The 15,180-nt window shown below is 39.5% G+C and overlaps 1 protein-coding gene across 1 annotated transcript; it reads left to right on the top strand.

Moving 5' to 3' along the window:
• Positions 1 to 265: 265 nt before the first annotated feature.
• Positions 266 to 12,748, top strand: Aldob (aldolase B, fructose-bisphosphate). The gene is made up of 9 exons (XM_005382799.1): positions 266 to 376; positions 4,718 to 4,839; positions 5,577 to 5,788; positions 6,603 to 6,657; positions 7,472 to 7,632; positions 8,217 to 8,300; positions 9,304 to 9,478; positions 9,874 to 10,073; positions 12,260 to 12,748. The coding sequence occupies exons 2-9, from the start codon at positions 4,728 to 4,730 to the stop codon at positions 12,353 to 12,355; spliced, it is 1,095 nt and encodes a 364-aa protein (XP_005382856.1). The 5' UTR covers positions 266 to 376; positions 4,718 to 4,727; the 3' UTR covers positions 12,356 to 12,748.
• Positions 12,749 to 15,180: the final 2,432 nt, after the last annotated feature.

Genomic DNA, 15,180 nt, shown 5'->3' on the forward strand with positions numbered 1-15,180 from the left:
CTAACATTCTTGACAAACCCTAAAGCTCAGTCATTCACTGGCTGCATATTTAGGGACTTACAATCCACTGTGCCCCAGGTTCCTCACCTTCAAAGTCTGAATGAGGAACTACATAATCTAAAGACCTTTGTCGCTTTACATTACATAAGTACAAGGAGTGTGTGAACATGATTATAAGAACTGGGTGTGTAAGAGCCAATCAGAGGTGCTGAATAAATACTTGCCTACCCTGCCAAGAAGGAAGGGGAGGGTAAAAAAAAAGAAAAAAAACTTTAACACGACATCTATAAAACTCTGTGTTCCCAAAGATCCGTCCTGTTGGGCAGCTGCTGCCTCTCTCAAAGTTTCAAAGTCTAAGAGGACTCTTCTCTCGAAGGTAAGTAAAGAATTTCTTTCAAATAGTTGGAGTGTACAGTGAGTAAGGGGTGAATGGTTGTACTAAATCTGTAGAACAGAAGGTTTATTTGCCTTTGTTTTCAAGAAAAACATGGGAATGGCTGAAAGCACGATGGGTCTACTGATATGTTTTTTTTCTCTCTCTCTCTCTAAGCATAAATATTCATTCATAGCTTTCATGAAGGTGGCAGAATAAATGCTCCAGGTGGATTGCTAGTTACCAGTGTTACTTTTAAGTCTTTGATCTAGGAAAAACAGCTTGACCACATCTTCTTTACTAGATTCTCAGCAGTTTTTGAGATTTCTGACCATTTCTACTTTCACTTTTCAAAACAAGTACTTGTTGCAATGATTTACTTACACATTGCCTTATGTCACTGTCTGCATTCTCTTCCCACACCTACTGGCATTAGCACTGAAGTTTCTTTGTCATAGAAATAAGTACTTCAAGTATTTTACCCTTTGCCTTCCTTCACCCACTGGTCAAACAAGGAAATGGGACAGGATTGGAAACTTCACAGGTTAAGGTTGTCATGTGATTATGAATTTTCAAACCCTCCACTTGCTGGAAGCTTTTGACATTTCCTACTTCACAGGCACCCTGTGAAGATCCTACAGCTTTAGATATTAAAAATCAAAAGCTGCTGATTTATTTTGGTACTTTTGCTCTATTACCTGAAAACAAGTCATGTTATGAGAATATGTTGCGTTTGTCATAAACTTTTCTTTAAATAGTACCTTGTGCTCCATTAGCCAGTTTGAATGCAGCAGGGGCTTAACTCTGGCTTCTATGATACTCACTGCCACTTTAGGCAAGGCACTCCTGGGGAATAGGACAAGGTCACAGTCAGAGGTACGAGGGCAGGGGAAGAGGATGTAGTTTCTAACACCTAAGAGTTCTTTTGGCTTTAGGTGCCAGTTTAGAGGAAAAAGCCATCCTCAGGTAAAGAACTTAGGCTGTTCCACATTAGAAGACATCAGGAATCAGGTTACCCTCAGGCTGCCCTAGATCTTCTCACTGTACTTGCTTCTTTGCACTGTGGTGGGGAGCAAAGCTATGAACATCTGCATCCATCTGTACTTGAGGGTGATGTATACAGTACTTGGCAATTCTAGACGTTCAGTGAATCACACCTTCCACACTTATTTTCTTGAAAATCAGCCTGCCTTATATGTGAAGAAGCAAATGGGCTCTGCTTCCTAGTATTTCTCTGAGAATTAAAGATCTGTATTTTACAAATGATTATCTTTTCCCAGCACCTCTTTAAGCAAGGCAGAATGAACCACACTGCAGCGTTCCATGAGCCATTTGACTAAAGAAGAACTAGCAATAAGATTCTAAGTCACGAGGAAGTAGGACCAGGACACTGCAACTTGGAAGGGGGGTCAGACATGGTCTTCCTAGGCCTCAGCCTTGGTGGCAGAATTGATACAAATATCTCTGAGCTCTATTTTCCTGTAGTTACCATCTACTCATATATGTTAATATTCACAAGCCTTTCACAAGATTTGCACATGTATTTCTTGATATATATAGTACATATACATATATATATCTGCTTATTAAGAAATTAAGCATTGTAAAGAATGTATAGAGTGAAATATGAGGGTCTCCCCACCCTATCTCATTCCTCATAGGTTTGTTGGCATACTTTCTTTAAATTAAAAATTAAGGTGATGGTATACACTGCACTGTGTTCTGAAACATATTTTTCACTTCTTATTGTAATTTATATTGTGATATAATACTAATAATGTAAAAACTTTTCACCCCAATTTTTTAAAAAAGTTGGTTTGAGATCTCAGTGATCAGAGGTTTAGGTTACAAAGAAATCATTGTCTATCATTATTCATGCCAGGCTGGCCTCGCTGTGGTGAACATTGGCCAGTGACCCTGCTTTATGATTAACAGAGGGGCAACATTTGTGCTGATATGGCTACAGACCTTTAATCCCTCCATATGAGTTTACCCTGTAAACAGTACGATTTTAACTTGACTTTTCTCTGTTATTCTGCTTGAGTCAGCATACCTAGAATGAAGAAAATAGCTTTGGAGTAAATAGAAAAATGGAAATCCTTTAGATGACTTTTAAAAAATGTCAAAACAGAAATATTAATAACTCATATTTCATAATGTTTTATAAAGCACCTTTATGTTTATCATGCAGTTCAACAAATATATTTTGAGGAACTACAGTGAACAGGACGCTCACAGGTTGCCCTTGAGTCACTTGGCAATAAGACAACCACAGCAGAAATCATCACCATTTAATTCATAGTAAACTAAGATGCAGAGAAGTTACATGGCTGGCACAAATTTCCAACTGGGAGAGGCAGAAATGGTTCTTAGGCCGAGGTCTGCCTAATCTCCCAGCAGGATATCTCTATCAGAATATGTCAGATACTTTGAATTGGTAATGTCTGTGGTGTAATAAGACATTTGCAGTTTAAGCTACTCTGGATTTGCCATCAAGGACTTTATGAATAATCTCAAGGCCAATTTCTTTTACCAAGCTCACTCTTTCTTTTGAATAAAAGGGAGTGTAACCCTGTCTTTCAACATTGAGCCTTATAGGTATTTGTCCTTGGACAAATAATTTAAACTATTTTATAGTCTTTCCTAATCTATTAAGAGAAAGGGCTAAAGAGTTCAACTGATTTCTGAGATTATTGTGAGGAATAAATTGCACGTTGTATATGCAGCAATTAGAATGCTTGGCAATAAATGATACCTTTTTATTATTGGGCTATTTTTACTTTATTTCATCAAGAAAAAAATCTTTATTTTTGCTAATTGTCAACTCCTTTGTGCAAATACCAAAGCTGAGAGGAAAAATTTGCATCTTTGCCTGAAGGTCACCATCCACAGATTGGCATTTGTCAGCATGGTGATTTGAAGTCAAAGTCCAAAGATTAAAATTCCTGATTATAAGATAAGTGGCTATGTATAAACAGTCCAACCCCATCTGTCTGTGGCTGCAATGTGATAGAGCTTTGGAAGATCAGCTTCTGTAGGACTTGTTACCCACTAGCTTTTCCCAGTGTCCCAAGGACAGAATTATGGTTCCATTCTTTAGGGTTGAAGCAAGAACCTCTTTATGAAGATAATGAATGAAGATAGTACTTGTTATGATCACCTCATTGCTGAGAGGATCAAATGAGACCTGAGGCGTCCCTGTGCTTCTAGAAAGTATGGAAGGCATAGGATATTCTGTGCCCACAAGGTGCTCACAGGTTGTATTTGACTCACTTGGCCATGAACAACCAATATAATCACCATTTAATTCATACTAACCTAAGTATGCATACATAGGGCCTCCCTCCTATCCTGAAAATACTAGAAGAAGAGGAGCTTAGTGAAAAGTACACACCACAGGATTCAGTGAGAAACTACTCAAAATCATCTTCACTACTACTTTTCCTTTGTCTTTTTTTTTTTTTTTTTCCTTTGGTTTTTCTCCGGTACCGGGAACCGAACTCACGACCTTGCGCTTGCCAGGCTACTTTTCCTTTGATAGCTCAACCTATGCAAAAATATTCAGAGACCAACATTTACCAACCAAACAGGAACAATGCTCCCCGTAGGAGGACCATTTCTGAGGAGGATGCTTGGGTAGGGCTAGTCTCTCCTCACTAAAGCAGTGAAGCTGAGAATTACTGCAGCAGAAATTGCCATGTGACTCCATCATCCTCAGAGGCCAGGAGAACCTTCAGTTCAGAGGCACTTAGGAAAAATCCTGATCTGCTCTCCATGGTCCCAGATAGTTGATTATAAGAAAAATAAGGCTTGTACCCCATCCCCTTTGGCCCCAAACCAAAGTGAGGTAAACCTTAAGAGCAAGTATGGATCCCCCTCTCCAATTTATTGCTTAAAGAATAATCTGCTGGGACTACAGGTTAACAGAACAAAGTATGAGATAATCCAGAGGCTATAAACTTCACAGTTCTGATCTCAAGGCATCCAGAATATCACACGGGGCCAGGAATCCACACAACAGAGAACTAGTACATTACTAAAATTTCTAGTGGGTCACTAATTATCTGGTTCAGCTTCAGGATCAGTGACATCTAAGATCTCCTGGGAATCATTCTCTTTAGAGTCACCATAAACATTTGGCATCTCGCCTTTACCCATTATAAGTAATTGCAACTACTTAGATGGAGAAAAAAAACAAGACACTATTTGTTTATCTAGTTGCTGAAATGGGCCAGAAGTATGACAGGGGCCTCTATAGCTCATCTGTCCACCTTGTTATCTTAATCATGAATCTATCTAAGCCAACCTCATCTTTACACATGGCTCTCCTGCACCTTTTCCCAGACCTGTCACCATGGCTCATCGATTTCCAGCCCTCACCCCAGAACAGAAGAAGGAGCTCTCGGAAATTGCCCAGCGCATTGTTGCCAATGGAAAGGGCATCCTGGCTGCAGATGAGTCTGTAGGTAAGTGGGAGAAACAGTCGTGTCATTCACTTAGGAAAAGCAACCAGATAATCGTCCTCCTTCTCAGAGTAAACATTTACATACACGAGTGAGAGCAGAAGACTCTGAGCGCGGTAGTCTCTCTGCATCTCTACTGCCAAATTTTGAGTTCTGTAATCCTATAGGCAGATTCCAAAAAACCAAGAGAAGAGGCTCTAGCTTCCTAAGAAGGCTCTTTGCCAAGGGCTGTTTTAATTCAGCCCATAGCAAGGCTAGGAACCCAGTGACTAATGAGGCCAGATACATGGTTATTTGCTTCTAACGAAGTCAGTATAAAGTCAGCTCAGTCAGGAAAGGCAGAAAAGAATCTGCATCTGAACTAGGGCAGAGTTTGTGACTGAGGGAACTCCATTGCAACACAGGGAGAACTTTGGCTGGCTTGCCCAGCCTACCCTGTAACATAAGAGCTTAAGTTGACAGCCTGTCCTCTTCCTCCTTCCACTACACATACACATTGCCTAGATCAGTAGAGGTCTCAAGAGGCCAAGGGCTTTTCCACATTCACCTGGAACTCCTTATACCTCACAGCCAGCAGTCTGACAGCAGCCAAAATCTTCCCCCAGGAGACAAAGACTAAGCAGGACTGTTAAAGATCTGATTTTCAAGAAATGGTCTTACTTTTCAAGACTGAGGGCAGAGAAGAGCTATAGGAAAGTCCTGGCTTGCTCCTTACATTGCTTGTGGGCCACCCTGTTTAGGCACCATGGGAAATCGCCTGCAGAGGATCAAGGTAGAAAATACTGAAGAGAACCGCCGGCAATTCCGCGAAATCCTTTTCACTGTGGACAGTTCCGTCAACAAGAGCATTGGGGGAGTGATCCTTTTCCATGAGACTCTCTACCAGAAGGACAGCCAGGGAAATCTGTTCAGAAACATCCTCAAGGAGAAGGGGATTGTGGTGGGCATCAAGGTGAATACTTCTGTTCGTACTTCATCCCTGCCTCCCCACAGGCCCACTGCCAGGGAGGGCCAGTACTCAGCATGGTCATCATCTCATTTCTCTCTTTTCCATCCTCTTCCCATGGAGAACCAGATCCTCTCCTAGACTTTTCTTCCAGCACTCTCATCTTTCAACCATGTTTTCTACAAGGTATTTAGTCTCTCTTCACGTCTATTTGTCCATTTCTTAAAGAGCAAGTATTAGCAGCAATCTCTTAAAGTTATTATAAGGATGAAATGAGTTTTTAAAATATTTTCTAGCCCATAAATCATCAGTTAATGGCAGTTATTTTTATTAAAGTCCTTATTGTTCTACTTTCTAACTAAGTCTTCCAATACTGCATGGAAACTAGCACTCGTTGAGTGATTATAATTCCTAGCATTCCTTTAATCTTCTGTACCACCTCTTGGAAGAGACTAGTAACTGTCCTTATTTTAGAGATGGGTAAGAAAACTGCACTTTGTAGGGTAGCTAATTTGCTATATTCAGTATCTAAATCTTGGGGTTGTGGCCTTAGTACTGTCTGTTTTGAGAGTAAAATCTGCATCCTTATTCTCTTTTTACCTCCCATATGAACACAGCCTGGCAGGTGCAGGTGCTCAATAAATGTTAGGGTTGACCCTGTCACACTGTTCCTTCTAGGTAACTTCCTTTGTGCTGTGGTGGTACACCTTCTTAATTCAGTTCTTCGTTTATGAAAGAGCAGAGGAGCATCAAGTGCTCTGCGTGTGTTCTACTGACGTCTGACACCTGCTAATTACTGATTAATTGTTTATATCCACAGTTAGACCAAGGAAGTGCGCCCCTTGCCGGAACAAACAAAGAAACCACCATTCAAGGTAAGGATATTGTCAACTGATATGAGTCGCCACCATAAAGGCTACAAACAATGTGGGTAAAGAAAGAAGCAGGGAAAACAAAATATGCCTATTACTCTAGTTCTAGAGCCATTCATTCCTCAGTTTTCAATCCCAGTTCCTCCATTTAATAATAGTGCAGTCTCAGGGTGTTCATTTAAATGTTTGGAGCTTCAATTCTTGTACCTTCAAATGATGACAACAAGAGTTGGCCAGAGAGTTGTGGGGATAATATTAGACAATGTAATGCTTACCACCACACCTTGCACAGAGAAGATACTCTGTACCTGAAATTATTATTTTAAAGGAAAAACACACCAGTAATATAGAGGAAAGGCCCCAGTCTGGATCCAGACAGACCTGGATTTGAACCCTTGTTCTATCACATGCTACACAGATAATTTTGCAAGGTATTATCCAAGAAGACAATTATTAATTATAGCACTAGGTTAGCTAAGCAGAAATTAAATTCCAGCTCTATCACTCTTTAGCTGTTCAAATTTTATGAAAAAAATCTCTTAACCACGTGGAGCCTTGCTTTCAAATTTTGTAAACTGAGTTTATTATTAACTATTAGTGTGTCCTTTATTCTACATATGGAGTATCCAGTATGTACATCAAAACATATTTATTAAGTCTAGATCTTTTGGCCCAGCATTGGGATGCATGCCTGTTTGCTTGGGTGTGGTCAGTCCTAAAGCTCTGTGGACAGAGCTAAGCCAGGGAAGATGTCTTTTACTTTACCAGAGGACCTATAAGGGTTTAAAGAAGCCTCTTTCTTTTCTGTGACTTGCAGGGCTTGATGGCCTCTCCCAGCGCTGTGCTCAGTACAAGAAAGATGGGTGTGACTTTGGAAAGTGGCGTGCTGTGCTGAGGATTGCCGATCAGTGTCCCTCCAGCCTTGCTATCCAGGAAAACGCCAATGCCCTGGCTCGCTATGCCAGTATTTGTCAACAGGTGCTCTGCCTTCTCCTGGGGCTAAATAACTAGAGATTTCTCTCACATCCCTAGTCCTAAGCAAAATAATTTCTTGGAGGTTCATGACTTGATGTGGAGTTTTTTAACCAGCTTATGCTGAAGTATCTCTAGATCAAAGTTAAGTTTGATTTACACCTGTGGGTACTAAGTTGGGGTTACCAAAGTTGTGGGCACCTGGACATTCCCAATTAGAATTGTAAACTCTGCTTGAATTTCTTAACTAGAAGTATCTTTCTCAGTGATTTAAACTTGATTGCTCTAATAGGATGGCAGCTAGTTTCTGAGGTAGCTAGAATAATCTCTATAACATGATGTAAAATTAAGGGATCATTTTAATTTTTTTCTCTATTACTGAAAATTTTTTCTTTAAGTTCACTTTTCCTTAAGTTCACTAGATGCTCCATCAATTTTTTTTTACCAATTTAACTCACTTATGTAGCATTTCTTCATAAGGGCTTCTTTTTTATCAATTGCATCTGTTGAATTTGCTCCTAAGGAAATATTCATAGTGATCTCAGCTTCACTTTTGTCCCACTCTTGCCTCCATTCTTTTTTTTTTTTAGAATGGGCTGGTACCTATTGTGGAACCAGAGGTGATTCCTGATGGAGACCATGACCTGGAACACTGCCAGTATGTTACTGAGAAGGTAGGTCTTAACTATAAAGGTCCTAATTCCAGTTTTAAAATCCTGTGTTTTAAGTAATTGTTACTTTTTCCCAGTGCTGAAGATTGTGCCTGCTAGGTAAGCATCTAGCTACCACTGAGGTAATCCTCAGCCCTGATAACTGTTCCACAATATATAAGAGCTGTATCTTTGAAAGAACCTTTAGTTCAGAATCAGTATATACCATGGAAACAGTAAGGAGTTGCTAATCAACTCTTCAGTTGTTACTGTGTGATACTTTCTTCTTACGGAAGAGGACCAGGGTTTCCAGTTCTAAGGCTTGGGTTGCAGAATCCACTTTCCCACTTGTGGGACCTTGGGCAAGTCCTTTTGTCTCTTTTGGACCACAGTTCCATTATATGTGCACAAGAAATTTTAAAATACAATCTGAGGCTCACATCAGAAAATGCAATTAAAAAGTATACTGTTCATGTTTGATTTTCTAGTTAGTCACAGTAGTTCTGGAATAAGGCTGTCTTCCTTATACACTGTATGAAAAACATAATATTATGTGGCCTTAATTTTATTACTTGCAAAATTATGTAGGCTTAAATGAGATTTGAAAGTGGTTATGTCTCTAAAATGTGTGTTCTCAATGACTATTCAGCTTCTCTGGATGGGGATGAAGAGTGGAGGCCAGGTTAGGTGTCCCCAACTAGCTAAATCAAGACAGTCTCACTAGTGGATGATGCTGACCAAAAGCATAATGGGAGGCATAATGGGAAGGGTCTCTAGGATCAGAGCCATGCCAACAGGTCATGTAGATGAGCATTACAGTTGGAGTTGTGATAGTCCAGCTTGGTTGTCCTCAGTGGCTATAGTTTGCACACATTGCCCAGATGGGGCGTGGAGGTGGATTTAGAAACTTTGGCTAAGAACATATGGGAATTGCTTCATCTTGTGTCCTTGTAGTATAGAAGTGTCAAGGTCAGTATTTCTGAGACTGATTCTGGATTTCAGCTCTTTGGTTCCTTTTGTCCTTCAGGTTCTGGCTGCTGTCTACAAGGCCCTGAATGACCATCATGTTTACCTAGAGGGCACCCTGCTAAAACCCAACATGGTGACTGCAGGACATGCCTGCACCAAGAAGTATACACCAGAGCAAGTGGCTATGGCTACTGTCACAGCTCTTCATCGTACTGTTCCCGCAGCTGTTCCTGGTAAGGCTTTGTTTATTTTGTAACTCAAGGTCTTAGTCTTCATCCATTGGAAGAATGTCGTAGCATTCCCGCTTATTGTGCAGCTTGCTTCTATCATGGAAACAGACTTCTGCTATATCAGCCAGCACTTCCTTTCCCACTATGTGATGCTAAATACCAAGAATCTGTCTATAGGTGCACATCCATTTATTTACTTGACATGTAGTAAAGCCCTTTTCTCCTTAAGTCAACCAATCTTAGCAAATGTGAATTGATTTTACTGGCCCAATCCCATGTAAATCAAGTAGAGAAAAGACTGATTGAGACGTTATATTTCTTTTAGGCTTTCTGCTTGCCTCCTAAACCAGGGAACAGCAGCTGGGATCAATACAGTGGAATTATTTCTCTCCTTCTAGGCATCTGCTTTTTGTCTGGTGGCATGAGTGAAGAGGATGCTACTCTCAACCTCAATGCAATCAACCTTTGCCCTCTACCAAAACCTTGGAAACTAAGTTTCTCGTATGGGCGGGCCTTGCAGGCCAGCGCATTGGCTGCGTGGGCTGGCAAGGCTGCAAACAAGAAGGCAACACAGGAGGCTTTCATGAAAAGGGCTGTGGTAAGAGACCTCTACCCTTTATTTACTTGATCAGGTTGATCTTTGGGGCTTGATGTTCTTGCATGGAGAATTATTATTTTCTCGATGCCAAGAAAGTTTTCTATAGATAATGTCTACTGGGTTTTGAAGACCAGAGCCAGAAAGAGTTTTGAATTATTCACACTGGAAGTAGAACTGATGGCAGGAGGTTGCAGGACAGTTTCAACAGAAGCACTTTTGTGGGAAGATAAAAGGAGTGAGGGCTGACTTTGGAATGCCTTTCATTTTGGGAAAATGAACAAGAGAAACCACCATAAAATCAGCAATTATATAAGAGGATGAATGAAGGACTTGAGAATATGTGGAAAAGAATTTCAGAATCAATAATACCATGCTCCAGAAAGATTTTCTTTAAAAGCTTGAAAAATGTCACTGAGACTGGCATTTAGGAGCATATCAGTGACCTCAGCAGAACAATTTCAATAGAGAAAGAAGAAGAGAGGTGCCCATTTAAGTAGTTTATACAAAAAGACCCAGAAAATTATCCAGAGAAATGAGGACCAAGAAAAATCTTTTAGTCAATTATAATTATTACTTTTTAAATATTTTCTGTGAGCCAAGGGCTTGGGCAAAAGAATCAAACATAGTCTCTGCTCTGAAGGAGCTTGGCATGTAGTCCTGTAGGGGAGGGGTTGGTGTTTAGATGTAACACAAAACGAGCCTGAGAAGAGAATAAAGATCAAGGAGTGGGGCTAACTGAGGAAGGACTTAGAGGACATAAAATTACATAAGACTATAATGAGTATAAGTGGCATTGTTGGTCTTAGAGACAAAAAGGATGGAAGAGACAGAAAAGAAGAAAGAAGATGGGTTTGGAATCCATTTAGTAGAAGTGAAAATTGTACTGATTACACCATTATCAGCACTGATTAGAACTGCTGAGAATAATAAAGAAATGGAGATTTGATCATGACAACAGGGAAGGTTAGAATAACTACTGAATCATCTGGAAACTGACCAGACATCACTGGATATAACCAAGCACCAAAAAAGGTGAAGCTGGAATGAAATCCAATTTGTGATACACTAACTTTGTTCTTGAATTTTCATAATAGCCCTCTAATGCATTCAGGGAGAGTTTCATAAACCTAATAAGAAAATATCAGGGCAAATGAATAAATGTTTCATAGGAAGAAGGAAGGGGGCAAAATTTTAGTGATGGTGTCATTTAGCTTGCCAACCATGGTATAGAAGGCTGGGCAAGGAATCAAGTTAGTCAAATGTTTGGTGATGAAGCCCTAAAGGAAAGGAAGGCCCAAGGAAGCTGAGCTGGAGCTCAAGAGAAGTGCAATATTTTAAAAGTAGTGCTTTACCTTGACGATGGAAGACAGGAAAATGATCTGCTGGTGTGTGTGGTTGACGGGATGGGAAGGTGAAGCTCACAGGATGAGGGATTGTGAAAGCGCAGGTCGGAAGGGTGATCTTCACAGAAGGGGGTTGAGTTCATTACCAAGGACAGTAGTTCTCAAGCTTGAATATGCATGGAGGGGTGCTAAATTGTGTGTTGCTGAGCCCCACATATTGAAATTTTAACTCATGGGTAAGGTCAGAGAGTATCCATTTCTAACAAGTTCCTAAATGATGCTGATGGTCCATGAAAGAGAATTCCTTGAGAATCACTGATGTAAGCCATGGACATCTTGGAGAGTTGTGTGAATAGACAACAGCAACAGTGACTAGAAGAAGTGGTTCTACTGAGTGGTTTCAGCTATTATTACAAGTGTTTCATATTTGTTTAAGTTGTACAGAGGGAATCAAGTGAAACTGTGATAACAACTACAGGAAAATCACATGTTTCCTTAGAAAAATCCAGGTAGAATATGGAAAAAATTTGAACACTTTTTTGGTTACAGTGTAATATAGTACTGAGAAGCTTCTCAAATTTAGTTTCTAGTACTGTTGCACAATAAGGTTGACACCAATTAGAGATTTCACCATTAATGGACACAAACACCAAGCTTGCCAAAGAATTATCAGAAAAACTGAGATACAAAGGAAGATAATATATTATGAAAGCCAGGAAATGGCACACACAGCAATATTCAGGAGCATCACTGTAAGGGGAAAAAATTCTAATCAGCAGTAAAGTATCACAGCTGGAGCAGAATTCCCTCTAACTCATTGTCCTGTCTCTTGCTTGTTTTTAGGCTAATTCTGAGGCAGCCAAAGGAAAGTATGTTCACACTGGCTCGTCCAGTGCTGCTTCCACCCAGTCACTCTTCACGGCCTCCTATACCTACTAGGCCCTGATGGCACCAGCTTGGCTCCAGTGTCCTACACGTTGTGGCAGGAAGACTGTAAAGAAACAGCCTTACAATCCATCCTGCAAATGAGACAAAATTAGATGGGAACTACTGGAAATACAATCCATGCTAAATCTTAAACGTGAGGGAAAAAACAAATTAAACCTAAATATGAATATCAAGGATGTAATTATAATTTCACATAATATTTCCTTCCACTTCTAATCCCAATGCTTCAGATTATTCACGCAAGAAAAGAAAACCAGCTCTCTGGTCAAATAAGAACTGTGGAATGCAGAGAAGTGCATGATATAGAAACAATCTCAGCAGTGGTAGGTTATGAAGGAAAGAGTTGAGAGTTGTACCTGCAAAATAAATGACCCATAAAACTTCTATTGGTTTTGGGTTTCACTTTTCTGTTCTTGTCGACAGACTCAGTGTATTTTATTATCTTTGACTCCACTAGATATGACTACTGTTAATGGTCAGGGTCCTCAAATTTGACTACTCTTTGGAACCAATCTGAGCAATTCAAACCTACCTTAGGGCTTTCATTTTACAGGTGATAAATCAATCCCAGGACAGTTGAATTTCTTGCTAAGGGTCAGATATGTAATGTAGAGTAGAGATGAGGATTCAAGTCTCTCTCATATAATGGGTACATAGCTAGAGAGTAAGATTGAGGCAGGGCTACCAGCAGTATTTAATACAGGTAACACTGGTATTGTAGGTCTTCTGCCTTTCTCACTGCCTTCAGTCAATCAGCAAGTACTTGGGTTTCTACCATATGCCACACTGCCCTAAAAACTGGCAAGTAACACCTTGTGTGACAGAACTCTTTGCCAGAAAACTTTTATCCAGAGCTTACTCAGCATCACTGAATCTATGCTATAGATTCCTATTTATTGGTTCAGCATGAATTTATAATCAAGGCTGTATTATTTATAGCTCTGATCACATTTGAATTGCATTTCCCCAGGGATGAGGATTTATGTAATGTATTTTTTCCTAGCTACCACATGATGTACATTTCATACAAAAGGATTACATTTGTTTTCAAAATCTTAGTTCCAGTAATTTCCTGACTCAAGGTAATATAAAAGCAAACACTGTAAGGCTGAAGACTTCAATTTATATTAACTCTGTGATTGCTGAGTAAATATATTAGTGCCTTCCTAGTTTTAGTTAGTTTGTCAGATTTATTCTAGTAGTGATGGAACACCTACTAAAATGAAAATTGTTACTAGACACAGAACATAATGAAAAGCAAGATATAAAATCAACCCACAAAAATCAGTAGCATTTCTTTCTTTCTTTCTTTTTCTTTTCTTTTTTTTTTTTGAGACAGGATCTCACTATGTAGTTCAGGCTGGCCTTGAACTCACTGTGTAGCCCTGGCTGGCCTCCAACTAATGGCAATCCTTCTCCGTCAGTCTCCTGACTGCTGGTATTACCAGCATGTACCACCATACCCAGATCACCAATTATGAGCCCAGCAAGAAATTTGTACACCAATTTGTACCATAATTTGTACACCAATTATGAACCTAGCAAGAAAGTAATCAGGAAAACAATTCCACAATAGCTTACAAATTAAATACCAAAGAATTGACCAAACTAAGGAAGTGAAAGGCTCTATAATGAGCATTACAGTATTCTGAAGAAATAGTGGGAGAGAATGAAAAGAGCCAGGTGCAGTGGTGCACACCTGGCATCAAGAGAGGTCACAGCAGGAAGATCATAAACTTGAGTCCCACCTAGGCAACTTAGTGATTTAGTGAGATTTTATTTCACAAAATTAAAACAAAATGAAGCTTGGGAGGTAGCTCAGAAGGCATGCACTCCCTGAGTTTAACCTGCAGTCCTGAAAAAAGGGAACAGGGGGAGGCATCTCTTCGATCAGCAGAATTAACATTGATAAAATTTCCATATAACCAAAAGTGATCTATAGATTTAATGCAATCCCTATAAAATACCAACAACATTCTTTACAGAACTAGGAAAAAATCCACATGGAATCACAAAAGACGCCAAACAGCCAAAGCAATTCTGAGCACAAAAAAGCAAAGCTGGAGGCTACAATAACAAAAACAGCACAGTACTGGCTCTAAAATAGACATGAAGACCAACAGAATACAACAGAAGACATAAAAAAAACCCATGCATCTACAATCATCTGATTTTGGCAAAGGGGCAAAAACATTTGTTGGAGAAGAGACAGTCTCTTTAATAAATGGTACTGGGAAAACTGGATAGCTATTTGAAGAAGATTTAACTTAGATCCCTATCTTTCTTTTGTACTGAAATAAAATACAAATGGACCTTGATATAAAAACAGAAACATGGAAATTGCTGGAAGGTAACATAGGGCAGACACAGACTTTCTGAGTAATACTCTAATAGCACAGGAAATAATATCAAGAATCAATAAGTGGGATTATGTTAAATTAAAATCCTTCCCCCAGCAAAAGAAACAATGAACAGAGTGAAAAGACAATACACAGAATTCTTCTGATAAGGATTAATATCTACAATATTGAAGGCATTTGGAAAATTAACTGCTCACAAACAAATGACCCTTTCAAAACTTGGCAAATGAACTAAAGAGACATTTATCTAAAGAAGTACAAATCACCAATAAGTACATGGAGAAATGTTCAACAGCTTTAGCCATTATGAAAATGCAAAGAAAAACAACTTTGAGATTCCATCATTTCCCAATCAGAATGGCTATTATCTAGAACACAAAAAACAATAAACATTGGTGAGAACATGAGGAAAAAAAGGAACACTTTTACATTGTTGATGGGAATGTAAACTAGTAC

This window comes from Chinchilla lanigera, unplaced genomic scaffold (genome assembly GCF_000276665.1).
Source record: "Chinchilla lanigera isolate Chin_1 unplaced genomic scaffold, ChiLan1.0 scaffold00018, whole genome shotgun sequence".
NCBI lineage: Eukaryota > Metazoa > Chordata > Mammalia > Rodentia > Chinchillidae > Chinchilla > Chinchilla lanigera.

Coding starts and splice junctions, on each gene's coding strand:
- Aldob (XM_005382799.1), top strand. CDS start 4,728: ATGGCTCATCGATTTCCAGCCCTCACCCCAGAACAGAAGAAGGAGCTC. Junction 7,633..8,216: donor ATGCCAGTATTTGTCAACAG/GTGCTCTGCCTT, acceptor TTTTTTTTTTAG/AATGGGCTGGTACCTATTGT. Junction 10,074..12,259: donor CTTTCATGAAAAGGGCTGTG/GTAAGAGACCTC, acceptor GCTTGTTTTTAG/GCTAATTCTGAGGCAGCCAA.